The sequence below is a fragment of the Petromyzon marinus genome, chromosome 13 (genome assembly GCF_048934315.1).
Source record: "Petromyzon marinus isolate PM22_M1 ecotype Great Lakes invasive population chromosome 13, UKy_Petmar_22M1.pri1.0, whole genome shotgun sequence".
Taxonomy (NCBI): Eukaryota; Metazoa; Chordata; class Hyperoartia; order Petromyzontiformes; family Petromyzontidae; genus Petromyzon; species Petromyzon marinus.
The window spans coordinates 10,176,070-10,190,375 of record NC_133679.1 but is presented as its reverse complement, the minus strand read 5'-3'; the positions used below and the strand labels follow the sequence as shown (position 1 = coordinate 10,190,375).

Below are 14,306 nucleotides of genomic sequence, written 5' to 3'. Positions count from 1 at the left end.
GAGTTTTTAAATTGGCCATTTATTGAGTGACACGTAAAATGCATTAGGCTGCTTAATTCTATTTTCCTGATATGCATACGCACGAACATAACTCGAAGATTTCATGTTGCAAACATTTTTTTTCCCATTGCCAGGAAAATTATCTCAGCTTAATGTCACAGCCATGACCTTGTAAATGCTCTGTATCTTGCCTTGTTTTATCTTTCCACATTCACCGTATTGCTCTGTCTGGGCAAAGAACATCAATTAATAAACGCAGCCAAAGCGTCGCTAGTATGCAAAGCAAAACACGGCCGTTCCCGGATTTAAACACAGATCTCAAACGCAATCGTTTGTCGAGAAAACAATTCGCAGCCTGCTCACGGCAGGCATTTGGATCTTATCAGTATCATGCGTTCACATCCGCAGGCGTCGCACGTGAAAGGACTACGGTTACGTACGATTGTAATAAAACACCTGTGTGTGCTCATAGTCTGTCTCTCTCCCCCCGCACCTGCTGGCACGCTGCCCATGCCAGCGGGATGCAAAGGGGCGCTTCTTGATGGACCACGTGTGCAACCATCTCGACCTACTGGAGCGCGACTACTTTGGAATTCGCTTCGTCGACCCTGACAAGCAGCGGGTGAGCTGTGTGGTTGATGGGCCGGGGCGGGTTGGAGGGGAGGTGAGCGATGCCATTCCTTAACGTCGTTCCTTCCTGACAGCCCCGTTAATTTATTGCCACCCTTGGGCAGTGCCAAACTGCTCCCGCGTTGACCAGGGCGGACTTGTTCACAACAACCTTCTGAGGAGGCACAAGGCATCAAGCAGTAAGCAGTGATGGCTGTGCTGATGATTCCTATACAAGGATGTGAAACTGGTTTCATTGTTCTGTTGCCCTTCTAAAACAATATTCGTTTTGTTGAGATTGTGGCCTTAACTCAAGGATATGCGCAGTTATACAAGCAGCAAGGCGAAGTCACGAGAGATCCAAGGCATGGTGGGAAGACCGATCCTATGATCACACCTGCACATTTAGCTGTGGAGAAATCAGCTTGTGCGTGTATTATTGCTTGTAATGCTAATGTTCCGTAGGCAGTCATGTTTGCTACAATGTCGCATTGGGCCGATGTCACTTTAAATGCCCTGTGTATAATTTTTTGTTTCTCTCCTCTGCACAGCATTGGCTTGATCCTAAAAAATCGATCGTGAGACAAATGAAATGTAAGTGAGCAGCACAGGAATGCAAATTTAATTAACGAAACACTGACGTACAATTGAATGAATGGTTCACGAAATATCGTGTTTTAACGCTATTGTGTCATCTCTTCGACCTGTAAGCAATCTTCCCTTTTAGAAATCTCTGATTTATTTGTCAGTGTTTTTTGTTTTCTGCACCCCCCTCCACGCCTTTCTCCCCAGGCCAGCCACCGTTTACTATGTGCTTCCGAGTAAAGTTTTACCCTCAGGAGCCATCAAAAGTCAGAGAAGAAATCACAAGGTGAGCGTATTGCAGAAATATAATGCTCCCTGGATCATTCATGTGCAAAACCTTCTCAATTCGGTTCATTTAATTCTTCCCCTTCTGAGAATGTCAACTCTCTCAAGGGCTGAGCTTCTTGTGTTTCAGACAAAGCTCGCAGTAGTGGTTCTTTGTTAATGACAGAGTCATCTAGAATTAGAGTCATTGATGGGTTTTTTTTTAGCATAGCCTTGGTTGATCTAAGTATTATGGCACAGGCCTCATCTATACTATTCTTTAGTTACAGGGCGGGTGACATGGCCTAGTGGTAGCGCATTTGACGTGTGTTGCAGAAGTTTCCGATTTGAATCCAGCGGCCGCCCTGGTTCTTACTGCGGGTGTATTAACCGTGAAAATGCATGCCATCTGCTTGACGGTGGACTCTAAATCCCTGTGGAATCATTCCCAAGAGTTGGCTATTTGTGCGCCAGTGTCATGGTCAAAGTTTGCCAAATTTTTAAATGGTACCTGTAAATTACTCCGTTGCAATCTAGATCACAATCATCACAACCTACTGCAAAATAAAATTGCAGGAAGCTCTTAAAAAAAAGAGTTATGAGACTCGAGGCAGCTTTCCTGGGTAAACAAGCAAAATATATTCTTGGTTCTTTCGATAAAGTCACGTAGAAGGGAAACAATAAAATAATAAAAAAATATAAAACAATAAAATTCTCATGACGTTTCGACTGAAAACATTTTCTTGCTGTGGTTTTCACACCTGATGATGATGAGTGCTTGTGTTGCAGTCGAAACGTCGTGAGAATTGTATTGTTTTATATTTTTTATTATTTTATTGTTTCCCTTCTACGTGACTTTACCGAAAGAACCAAGAATATGAATTCCTGCAGTCACGAAAGCTTTAAATCATAAAGCATAATGTAGTTCGAATAGATTAAAGCTAAACCACAAATATTTTTTCGTAACATTATTGTGCCACATTTTGAATATTCATGTTAATTGTGATTTTGAAAGCACTGTTGTGATACGTAATGTACTTAAATATATTCTATTTCAGTACATTACATGACATTCACCGATATTTATACATTCAATGATGATATATACATTCACCGATATATATATCGGTATATATCAGTGAATATATGTGAATATATACGTGGATGTCATTTTATTTCTCTGTTAGTGTTTCCTTTTCTAGCACACGTTTAAATATATTGACAATGTTACAGTAATAATGCTCTAAATGTATCTCATGTCACAGAAAACTAAAATGAAGATTACATTTTGATTTAAAGCTTTCGTGACTGCAGTAATTCATATTCTTAGCTCTTTCGGTAAAGTCACGTTGAAGGGAAACAATAAAATAATAAAATATATATTATATTATTGTTTTATGTATATATTTTATTCTTTTATTGTTTCCCTTCAACGTGACTTTACCGAAAGAGCTAAGAATATAAAGTGAAGATTATTAAGAGTCTAATGTCTAGTTTTATCCTACATTAAGTAGCACGTATAATTGTATATACATGCCCGTGATTTCAATCCAATGCTGAATGAGGGCCTTCCCATGCTGTACAGGTGGTGGGGGGATTATTCGGTCATGCTTCACCACGCTGGTTAGCGCGTGTTTGGTGAAGGAATCTGTAACAAAATGTGCGTGGCTAGCAAAAACAACTCAATACAACTCAACTCAATGCATTTCATTACTATACTGTGCATTATCAAATTATGAAACGCCTCTGTTTATCCTGTAAAGGTTGTGTAGGCATTGTGCATCCCATCTGGTCCGAGCGATATACATCCATGGCAGCTGAGCACAACGTCCGGTCGAGGCCAAAGTCGCAAGAAGCGCGTGGCAAAACTCGCCAGCATTTTTTATGCGGTGCAGCCCAATCAATATTCATTCAGTCGTTCATGTCTGGAGGTGCCAGGTGGCTGTTTCTTTTGGCACTCGCACATCAGCGTTTGATGTTTCTGAAAGGGCCAAGCTGGCAACACGTCGATGAGCAATATTGATCCAGGCTGCTGTTGCTGCACTTGGTTAAAGTTCAAAAATAGACGAGAGTTGAAAGGATTTTACTTTTGGATGCAGCGCAAGTTTCCTTTTGTTTTTTGAAATGTAAGCTTCTGACGATGGTATCTTTTTTTCCACCTTCTTCATTGAATAAGATCGGACACATTATGTTCATTCGGAATTATATGTATGTATTAATTGTTTGAATAGTACACAGCAAAACAAAACTGTTAAGCCATACTGGAGGTTTGTTATGTCAGAGATGAATGCTAAAGGTGCAGCCCTCCGCTAGAGGGAGCTCTATAGAGCCCTCCTACTCTTCCACACATTGCCAGACATCTTGTAAGAGAAGAGAGTGCGCATACTTTTGCCCACCACACACGATGAACCCTGTGAATGGACGAACTGGTGCACCCATTTGTACTGCTGTATGGACAAAGGCAAGGTGGTTTAAGAAATGTTGCCCATTGCTTCGACTGCTGCGTAAGGGCATTTGAGCATTGATCTCTCGATGGAGTGCACGCCGGGAGATAAAATGTAACCAATGATCTCCAGATTATAAGTCTAGTGTGGTAATCATTCCACCACGGCAACATCCCCTGTGTCAGATGTGTACACATTATACAGTCGGAGTAAGCTGACCCAGACACCGTGACGCTAAAATGCTTACCCCCCCCCCCCCATCACATTTAGCCTTAAGTAACAGCATGTACATCCTTTGCAAAATGCTACCTTAATCCACCAAGAATATAAATTCCCTGCAAGCGGATTCCTTCAAACGGCGCAGTGGATCAAGTAACTGAATTGTGTAGTCAGCCCTGACATGTATAATGATGTGAGGCCTTGCGGAGGGCGGGTGAAACCCATTTTAATTTTGGTTGCCATGGCATTCTGGGTGTCACGGTCGATCCCTGTGGGCGGCTGTCGGAGCTTGCGATTTGTGCCCAGCTGGTGTTGCGGCACCCAGCACGATGAGCACAACGAGAGAACAGCAGCCCACAGAGCGATTGATATTGCCCCGAATCCGACCGTGAATCTGAATTGCGGCACTCCTTGATTCTCATTCACAGTGGGTTACTTAATCGATAGTCTATTCGCCCAGGTTGGTACGTGTGGCAAACAATGAGTTTATCCTTCCAAAATGTAATGCAGCTTTGACAAAATGAAATTCCATTCGTGGATTATGCAGTTTACAACACTGCATGTAGTATGTGCACTGTTTGTGGGCTTATGAAGATAATAATGCCATTCGCTTACCCAGGAAAGACTCACTGAATCCCAAGACTTTAGGAATTTTGGACAATTCCATACATTTGAGTTTGGCTTCATGTGGGAGAAAAGCAGGGAACCCAGAGAAAACCCACCTCATGTAGTATGGGGTGGCACTCAACACTACCATCTACTGGCCATCTTACAGCCCAATACTAATGTATCTGAATACTGTGATGAATGAATACAAATTATAGTACATAGTCGGCATGTAACGATGTATACATTAATTGATTGAGATATATTCTTGCTTCAGATACATGCATCAAAGTATGTGTGCAACAATCGATAACTTTGGATGCGTATGTGTTGTATACAATTGGATTTAGTCATCCTTGCAGCCATTATAGCCTCTGCGTTCACCACAACGGAGTGAAAAATAAATGTATTCTTGAATCGAATCGTGACCCTGCATTGGGACACTTCACTGAACTCTGAGAGGCAGGAGCGCACATCATAACGTGGTAGGAGTGAAGTCTGGGAACTCACATCTGCTAAGCCGTCTGGAGAGCATGGAAGAGTAGACCAAAAATCCTCTGGAGAGGCCCTCTAGAGCTCCCTCTAGTGGAAGCCCTCTCGCCAACAGTGACGTGAGCAAGGGATTGCAGGGCTACACTGTTCTTATAAATCAGCACGATAGGGCCACAGCCTCCATGCGGTGTAAAGGTTGCGCAGCCATAGCATACCGTTGCTCTTCCGATGAGCAGGGTTGGCTATGTACGGTGCGAAAGAAGTTCAACATACATACATACGAATGCAGCCACAAGTGTGCACTGGCTCCGCCTGTGCTTGCAGGTACCAGCTGTACCTTCAGATCAAGCGCGATGTTGTCCACGGGCGCCTGCTGTGCCCCACATCTGAGGCCGCCTGGCTGGGAGCCTGCATCCTGCAAGGTACTCATGCTTGCAATACCTCAAGCCCATCTGCATCATCTTGACTCTTGGCACACAACAGTGGAGTGGGCTGGGCCACCTTTGAGCTTAAAAAAAATGAGCAAAAAATCATTACCGGAATTAAAATTCCGCGGCGTTTGTGAGTACTGCCCTTGAATTTGCATCGAGCGATTGTAACCCTCTAACGTGTTTTCGGGTCGTACGCCACGCCATGCAACACGATGTTCGACGTTTTGCTGCGTATGTTTGGGGGCCTCTGAATTCCTCAAAAATATTTTTTTAAATAAGCTGTGTTTTTTTTGCTAGGTTAGGCCCACTGAGCTATATCGCTCTTTTTCAGAAGTGACCTGGTCACAAATGAGAGTTCAAACACATTCCTGCGGAGGGAGCTGGTAGGAACGTTGGGTTGCTCGGTCAATGGCCAGGGTCAACGGCGGCACCACGTGGTGTATTCCGCACAATATGGCCGACTGTGAGGGCGGGCACAAGCCGGTGTGAGTAGGTTAAACGTTGAGTTTTATAAGGGCACCACGGGGTGACCAGCCCCTCCCCACCCAGCCCCTCCCAGCCCCTCCCCACCCTCCCCTCCCCACCCCACGCAGCCCCTCCCCACCCAGCCCCTCCCAGCCCCTCCCCACCCTCCCCTCCCCACCCCACGCAGCCCCACCCTCGCCACCCAGCCCCTCCCCACCCTCCCCTCCCCACCCAGCCCCACCCTCCCCACACAGCCCCTCCCCACCCTCCCCTCTCCACCCAACCCCACCCCTCCCACCCCCCACCCAGCCCCTCCCCACCCAGCCCCTCCCCACCCAGCTCCTCTCCACCCAGCCCCACCCCTCCTATTTTTGGATGCACGATGGATGGACGGACACAATCCCCTGCGGGCTGGTGGAACCAGGAGGTTCCTACCAGTATTAAGTGGCTTACCACGTGGAAATTTAGAGCAGCCAAATACTTTAATTTCATGTTTCTAAATGTGGAGGGAAAATCGGAGGGTCCGGATAAAAATGCACGCGACCACGGGGAGAACATGCAAACTCCAAATATACAGGCGTCAGGGTTGGGATCAAACCCACGACGAGGGAGTTAACGTCTTGCCACCGACTGAACTCAGGTCGCTGCGTCCGTAGTGAATTGCACTCACCACTGCACCAAGGCTATCTCACGCTGCATATGCATACAATTGAATTCATTTACAATTAAATGAATAATAATTTTCAGCTATTTACCATACATTGCAGGATGAAGACCTCCCCACGCCATGTCAGTCATGGAGGTTGTTTGACAATAATTCGACACGCTGGTCAGTGTGTGTTGGTAAAGACTGGTAGCCCAGGAATCCAGTTCACATATCATGCACCATCGGTGTTAGCCGTAGCCAGGAATTTAACTTATAAGCAGTTGCATTTGGAGGCTTGCCCCCTCTTTTCTCTCCGCGTGATGAAGGCCGCTTGTGTTGCGAACGAAACGTCGTGGGTTTTTTGCTTTTATTATTTGAAATGCATTTTTCTTTTTAAATTTTTAATTTAACTATTTTATTTTTTATTGTGGGTTTTTTGCTTTTATTATTTTTTAAAAATGTAAATTTTATTTTATTATTATGTTTTACATTTTTTTTATATATATATTTTTTAGATGTTTTTTCTTTTTTTCTACGTGACTACCGAAAGACCCAAGAATATATCATTTAACTCAGGTTGCTAGGTTCATAACACAGCTTTCTAACCACTTGCTCAAACTCTCCACCTGTAAAATATAAAGCCCTGGCAATTGACATTTGTGGGGATTTAAACATAATTTAAAAATAAATCCCTTGTTGATATTGCAATTGCAGCCAAAAATAAGAATGATAACGTTTGCAGTGCCAGTCCAAAGGGACATGTCAATCAAAAGAGGCATCGCCCAGAGGCCAAAGAAAGGTTGATACAACAGTCCAGACATCTGCCAAAAATGCAGCCACAAATGCTCTGCATTCAGCTCATGCAGACGGCGCACATCCACCATGTGCTTAATATACACACCAGCATTTTGAATATATTTCACAGATTATCAGAAGCATGGTCTTCAAATATGAAACATGCATGATTCACACTCACTGGCAGTATGTTGCATCCCTGATACCTGGATTTCTTTAAGGCAATGTTGAACGTTTTCACCATCCTTACCAGTTGTGCTTGCTATTTAATAACATTCAACAATTTTTCGTCAATCCACTGCAAGGATGAAGGCATACCCACACACCATGTAAGCCATGGGGGTTTGCTTGCCAGGACCAATTCGTATATTTTCTCACGCTGATGTCAACTGAGGATGCAGAGTACAATGCACTAACCACTCCGCCACTGCTCCACCTCAGAAGCAGTAACAGTGGCATTGTTTAAATATTTATCCAGGGTAGCCTCACTAAGTCTCTTGACTCTTTCTAAAAGAGGGTCCTGAATTTGTGTTTGCCTATTCCATTGACTGGTATTACGTATTCTCAATAAGTATGGTTTTAACGGTCGTGCTGCTTAGCTCTCTAGTGTGTTTTTTTTGTTCATTTTGTACCATGCATTGTTAGGCACCACGTCCTATGTTTTGTTCAGCATACTGGGAGCTTCCAATTCAGTTCCTGAAGAAGCTCCCGGCACATGCTGAGAAATGTTGGACATAGTGCCGAACGACATGTCGGGAGAGCTACATCTTCTTATGTTTTAAGACGACATCAGTACACAAGCGATAGAATTGCATATACATGGAATGTAATTTTCTCCCTGAATTTTAGGCAGACTTTTCAAGTAATCACAGCGAGCATTCTCTGCAGGTTTTGGAGCATAATGTGTGAAACCTGCACTTCTATTTTAAAATACGTTGGAAACAGTGCTCAAATCTTTCAGTTCTGTCATCAACGTGTGAACACGAGTGTTGGATGTCACCGGGGAGGAAATGAAGATTACTGTTTCTGTTGAAGTCACGTGGTTCAATTTCAAATGTTAAACGTTTTTGTAGATTCGTTTTTTTGTCAGTGGTCACATCTCATGACAGTGCGTGTGGCTCGCAATTTGGAGGTTGCAAGTTCATATCCTGTTTCGGGGTTGACTCCATTCTACCGTGGGTAAGCTCATCCCCACTATCGGAATGTGGCGTATCCATCGCTGGCACAGTGCTGTACATCTGGAAAGAGAACCGCCCCATGTTACTCGAGTCGAAAGATACTTTGACTTTTCACTTTTGATAGTGTTTACATTTTTTGAGGCGCTAATCAGATTGAGGTTTTCATTAGAAACCGCTCGCCTTGTTGTAAAAACAGACGGTTGTCCATCGTACTAGACAGATACGAGGTGTGTGTGAGTGTTATACAGACAGTTTCCATGAAGGTGCATGTATGTTGAACTTCTTTCGTACCGCATATAGCCAGTCGTGCTAACTGGACGTGCGGGGGAATGACAACAAACTAAACACAAAAAGCAGTTCTGTAACGCAAGAGTAATCTTAACAGACTGTCATTTAGCAGGCAAATGTGTTGCTAATTCTTTGGGTCTTTCGGTGAAGTCACGTAGATAGGTTCAAAGATAATAACAAAAAAGTACGACGTTTTGATCGCAACACAAGTGGTCGTCAGCAGGAAAAGAGGGTCTCTCTGATTAACATATACAGTTTCTCACTAACACAGCTACCTCGTGCGCTATCCTCGAGGCTGATGCTTCACGATCTGCCATTAACATGCTAATCGCTAACATTAACATAGCCACCTTGGCGCACTCACCGTGGAGGATGCTCAGCGATCTTGCATTGACATGCTAATGTTTGGCTGGCAGCCCTTTGATTGGTGGAAAGCCCACCACCGCCGCGGTCGCAGCCCGCCACTTGGATTGGCATTGGCTGCTGACATTTGGGCTACGCCCATTTCAAACCTTTGTAAGCAGTTGTCTTTAAAATCTAACCCCCCTTTTCCTGATGACGGCCGCTTGTGTTGCGATTGAAACGTCGTAGTTTTTTTTTCTGCAGTCACGAAAGCTTTAAGTCAAGATGTATTGCAAAGTTTGGAACTAATTATCTTGCCGTGAACTCATGTGTTTTGAGTTCAGCTTGCTGGTGGCATGCACTGGCTGCAAAGCTCCGTCTAGCCAAGGATTCACTGTCTTGTAACCATCGATGTCTGGCAGCCGAGTTGGGAGACTACAACCCGTTGGATCACCACGATGGATACGTCTCGGCCATGCAGCTCTTCCCGCGTCTCTCACAAAAGCTGGAGGCAAGAGTGGCCGAGATTCACCGCCACGAGCTGAGGTGAGTCTCCACGCTCTCACCCCGCGCCACCGCTCCCCCGCCACTCGCTCTCGCCAACACCAGCCACGAAAACAATTTGCATGGCACGGCCAAGAGACTGGGCGACATGTGAGGGCGAGGGTTTCCGATGTGTCTGGAGTGAGCACTTGAGAGCCCCTCGAGGGAATTTTTGCCTACGGGAACATGCGGGAATTATCATACTTTACCCCGCCACACGTGACCCTGTCAAAAGAAAAACTGTGGTGCACCCATTTATACTGCTGGGTGGACAGAGATGGTGGCAAGGAGGGTTACGGGGGATGGAGAATTAAGACATTTCACCCATGATTTCGAGTCCTGCGCTGGGAGATAAAAACCAAACCAGGGTACCTCTGGATTGCAACAGGTACCGTGTGCTGACACCATCGCAGCATACGTGTTGGTGTTCATGGATGGATGTTCAGTTTGAAAGCTCTGCCAGAATGCACAACCCATGGCATAGCCGCGTGCTGCTAAGCGCCAGGTGCCAATGACGTACAAAGCTCTCAGACTTTGGCACAGAACATGTTGCAGTCAGGCAATCAATAAGCCACTCAGTCAACCAGAACGATAAGAACGTGCGCAAGGCAGCGCACTCGTTTTATTTTCTTTTACAGAAAAGGCCAATATTGTAAAGTACAAAATTGGGAACCTTACGATGAAATTTTTTCAGAAAACCTTTTCATCACTGATATGCAATTTTGTTGTGAGAGGGCATCATCCTGGGTTTGCATTGTGTCTAAAAGGCACCGATACAAAAACCTTTGCACAGAATAGTGATAATTTTTCATGTTTCGCAGCGCTGTTTTGCCTTTGAAAAGCATTCGTGGTGCGTGTGAGGGAGCCTACTAATTGTAACGTTTCTGCTCGATAATAACCAAATTACAAAGACTTTGCCTTCATTTGTTCTGAGCGAATGGGGGGGGGGGGGGGGGGAAACCCCAACATTAATGTTTTATTACTACTAAAAAAAGACTCTCGATGTTTTATAGCAAAAAAACAACAGCATGAAATTAGAGCATGAAAACAGCTAAATGAGGTTCATCATTATCAGCCATGATGAATCCACTGCTGGATGAAGGCCTCCCCCAAATTCGTCACCATTTCTTGTGGTGCTGTGATGCAGCAAATCACGTGCACCTAGGCGAATTATTGCACGTGGCCCAGAAATCATGAAAATTAGTCAATAAAGAGACGCAAGAGACACCATGTCTGCTATGACATAGACTGGAAAATGAAATGCAACAAACGATGAATAGTGTGCAAAGAAGCATTGACAGATGCTTGCTTGCATTGCACTTTTAATTTGTTGTCCTTCCCCCTGCATCTCCGATCAGCACGGTTGGCTACGCACGGTGAAAAGAAGTTCAACATAAATACCTACACTCCTTTCACATGGCACAGTGAAATATGAATACGAAAGATAAGATGACATAGGTTGGTTAATATTTTTTTTTATGTAAGGTTGAATCCATGAATATCGTACTCACGAAATCACTTAAAACACTATATATTAAAACAAATATCGAATAGAAACGAACGTCGGTGCGTTTATACTGGTATATATGCTCTGTTTTAATAATTGTCAGGGTAAAGGAATGGGCTCAGTCAATACCGTCAGGTTCTTGCGTAGAAATATTAATTTTCGCCGGTGTAGCATTTTAGGCAGTGGCCCGAGTTGTATTGTTCCAGGTCACGGAGGTCCGTCGTTCATCGCAGAGAACCCGCAGCTCACTGACTTCCCGCACACCTGCGATGTATGTTGTGGTTGTAGCGGATGCTTTGTAAAGTGCAGTTCCCGTCCAGTTGACATTCATCTCAAAGAAACCTCGCGGTCGAACAAATCTAGAAGTAAAGGTGCAGACCGATAATTGTTTGCTTACAGAACTGCTGGTGGAAGGACTTCCACGAGATAGAGTTCTAGATATCCCCTACACAGGGTATTTGGCCTACTCTTTCAATCAGAATTGTAACATTTATGTATAGTGGAGGAATTCGATTAGCTATTAAGCTCTTTTTTGACCGATGTCCAGTTGACCAGACATTCTGGGGAGGAGTTTGGAGTACTCATACTTTGCACCAGCTTGCGTGGCCCGCCAATTGACTGTTTGCTGCTTAGTGTACTGCCTCGCACACTGGACTTTTAATCCCGAGTAAGCCGGTTCAATTCGCTGGCATAGAAGTTAAATCGATACGAAAGTGGTGTGAGCAAGTAATTGCAGGGCCACAGCTTCACCACATTTTGGTAAAACAATGAAATCCTAAATTGTCATAACTCAAGAAAACGCTGTCAATGCATGTCCAGCGGCTGTCGGGAATTATGACATTACCGTTGATTCTTTGTCAAAATGTTGATCTTCCCGTCTGTTTTTTTTAAATATGCATAGTGCACTTGCTTTTTTTCTGTCATGTTTTTCTCCTTTGTTGTGTAGGTTTGTTAAAACAATTAATTACAAATCTGCAGAATGCTGGAATTTTGTTGATTTACAAGAATAATAATGAATAAATCACACCCCTTTGTCAATTCAGCGCTGCTAGACATCTGGTTAAAAAGAGATAAATACATCATTGGATTCCTCCAGTATAAATAAATATTCTGATTCTGAATGAATGGCCTCTCCATGCTGTGTCGGTCCTGGGAGTTGTTTGACTGCACTGGTTGTTTTGGGTTGGCAAAGGGTGGACGTTGGAGGGAAGACCAGTTCAGATATTACTCGCCACTGATGCTGGCCATAGCCAGGAATCAAACTCAGGTAGCCAGGTTCATAGCGTACTGCGCTAACCAATGTGTCATGATCCACCCTGTGCTTGGTTATTCTTTACGAAGTACTGTCTTAGCCTGGTGGAGGTGGTGCACACCTGTGATCTACCACGGTGGAGGCAAGGGTTGATGTGATCACTCCAATGTTGTGAAATTACCATCCCGTTTGCATTGAAGAGCCATGCCCCGGGTTTCCAGGAGGAGGCGGTAGAGCAAATGTGGACTCCCACCTGTTCCATCTGTATGGAATAGAGGACTGTTGTCATCTTGCTCGCATGGGCTTTCTCCAGCTACTCCGGTTTACATCCACATTTATAAACACTCATCCATTTACTGAACACATCTTAACATCAGAATCTTTATTTAGACTGGAGGAATCCTATGAGCTATGAAGCTCTTTTTCACAGATGTCCAGTAAATATGAAGAGGACTGGAAAGCTTGGACTTGGGCTTTTCAGTCCTGCTTTTCAGTCCTGCAAAGGACTGAAAAGCTTGGGCTTTGCAGTCCTCTTACAACTTGTCTGTGTTTTTTGCAGCTATTGTGAGACACAATTTGCATGAACGGCGCTATATAAAACGAAACATTTTTCGTGATTAAACTAAACATGATTGCAGAACCAAGAATATGAATCCCTGCAGTCACAAAAGCTTTAAATCAAAATTATTGCAGTTGTAACGTTATTTTCCTCCTGAATAATTTAAATGTAGTATTTTTCCCCCTATAGAAATATATAATAAACTATCACTGGTTACATGCAGGCTACAAAGAAACCTTTTTTCACATTGATGCAAAGCATGCACATCACAGGCGCATCATGGTAATGAATAAAATGCAATTAAATGTGTTCGTCGCTGGAAAATTGGCTGTAGCTTAAAGCCACTAAAACGATGTTTTTTCTCCAACTCCACTGACACATGATGTAGGAGCAGGCCTGCCAGACAATTTCTTATCAAACATTTTCCAGCCAGTGGGACGCTTTCATCCATTTAACAACTCGAACTATTTCACTTAAACGAAAGGCAAATAATCTCACTGCATTGAACCACATGGGGACTGGATGCATTAAATTGAACCATTGTTGCTTTCTTCGCAGCAGGGGTGCTCTTGCTATTTTTTTTTTACACTTTGTTAAACATTTTCTCGAAAGCCAAGAGTTTGTACTCAATGTCTCAAATGAAAGGCAAATCCTCCACACTTTATGAGCACTGCTTGTCATGTAGTTCAATTTTGGCCCTTCAAAAATGTATATTTACAAAGTGTAGGTACTCCCACCTCTTCTAAGACATCTCGACGGTGTGGAAGTGTAGGCCAACGTACCCTGTAAGAGAGAGCTCTCTTGAGCTCCTTCAAGTCGAGCCCCCTTCTGCCAAACAATCGCAGGGCTGCACCTATGGCAGTAGATTACGTTTCAATATGTATCACGTTGCACGCATACCAAATGCTAGAAGCCCTGTTTTAACAAATTTTGCATCTATTGTCTTTGAATTCCCTTACAGAGGCCAGACTCCGGCTGTGGCCGAAATCAATTTCTTGATAAGGGCCCAAGGTTTGGACACGTACACAGTGGACCCTCATCCCTGTAAGGTAAATCGAGTCCGCGGTGATCGAGTCCATGG

General features: G+C 44.0%; 1 protein-coding gene across 6 annotated transcripts in view; it reads left to right on the top strand.

Moving 5' to 3' along the window:
- LOC116941991 (FERM domain-containing protein 5-like) overlaps window positions 1-14,306 on the top strand; it is a 50,215-nt gene that overhangs the window by 12,623 nt on the left and 23,286 nt on the right. For all 6 annotated transcript variants that reach the window (XM_032953462.2, XM_032953465.2, XM_032953463.2 and 3 more), the window contains exons 3-8: window positions 518-622; window positions 1,161-1,203; window positions 1,402-1,480; window positions 5,544-5,641; window positions 9,787-9,910; window positions 14,187-14,274. In XM_032953462.2, the coding sequence (XP_032809353.2) occupies window positions 518-622; window positions 1,161-1,203; window positions 1,402-1,480; window positions 5,544-5,641; window positions 9,787-9,910; window positions 14,187-14,274 (537 nt within the window). The remainder of the gene's footprint in view (window positions 1-517; window positions 623-1,160; window positions 1,204-1,401; window positions 1,481-5,543; window positions 5,642-9,786; window positions 9,911-14,186; window positions 14,275-14,306) is intronic.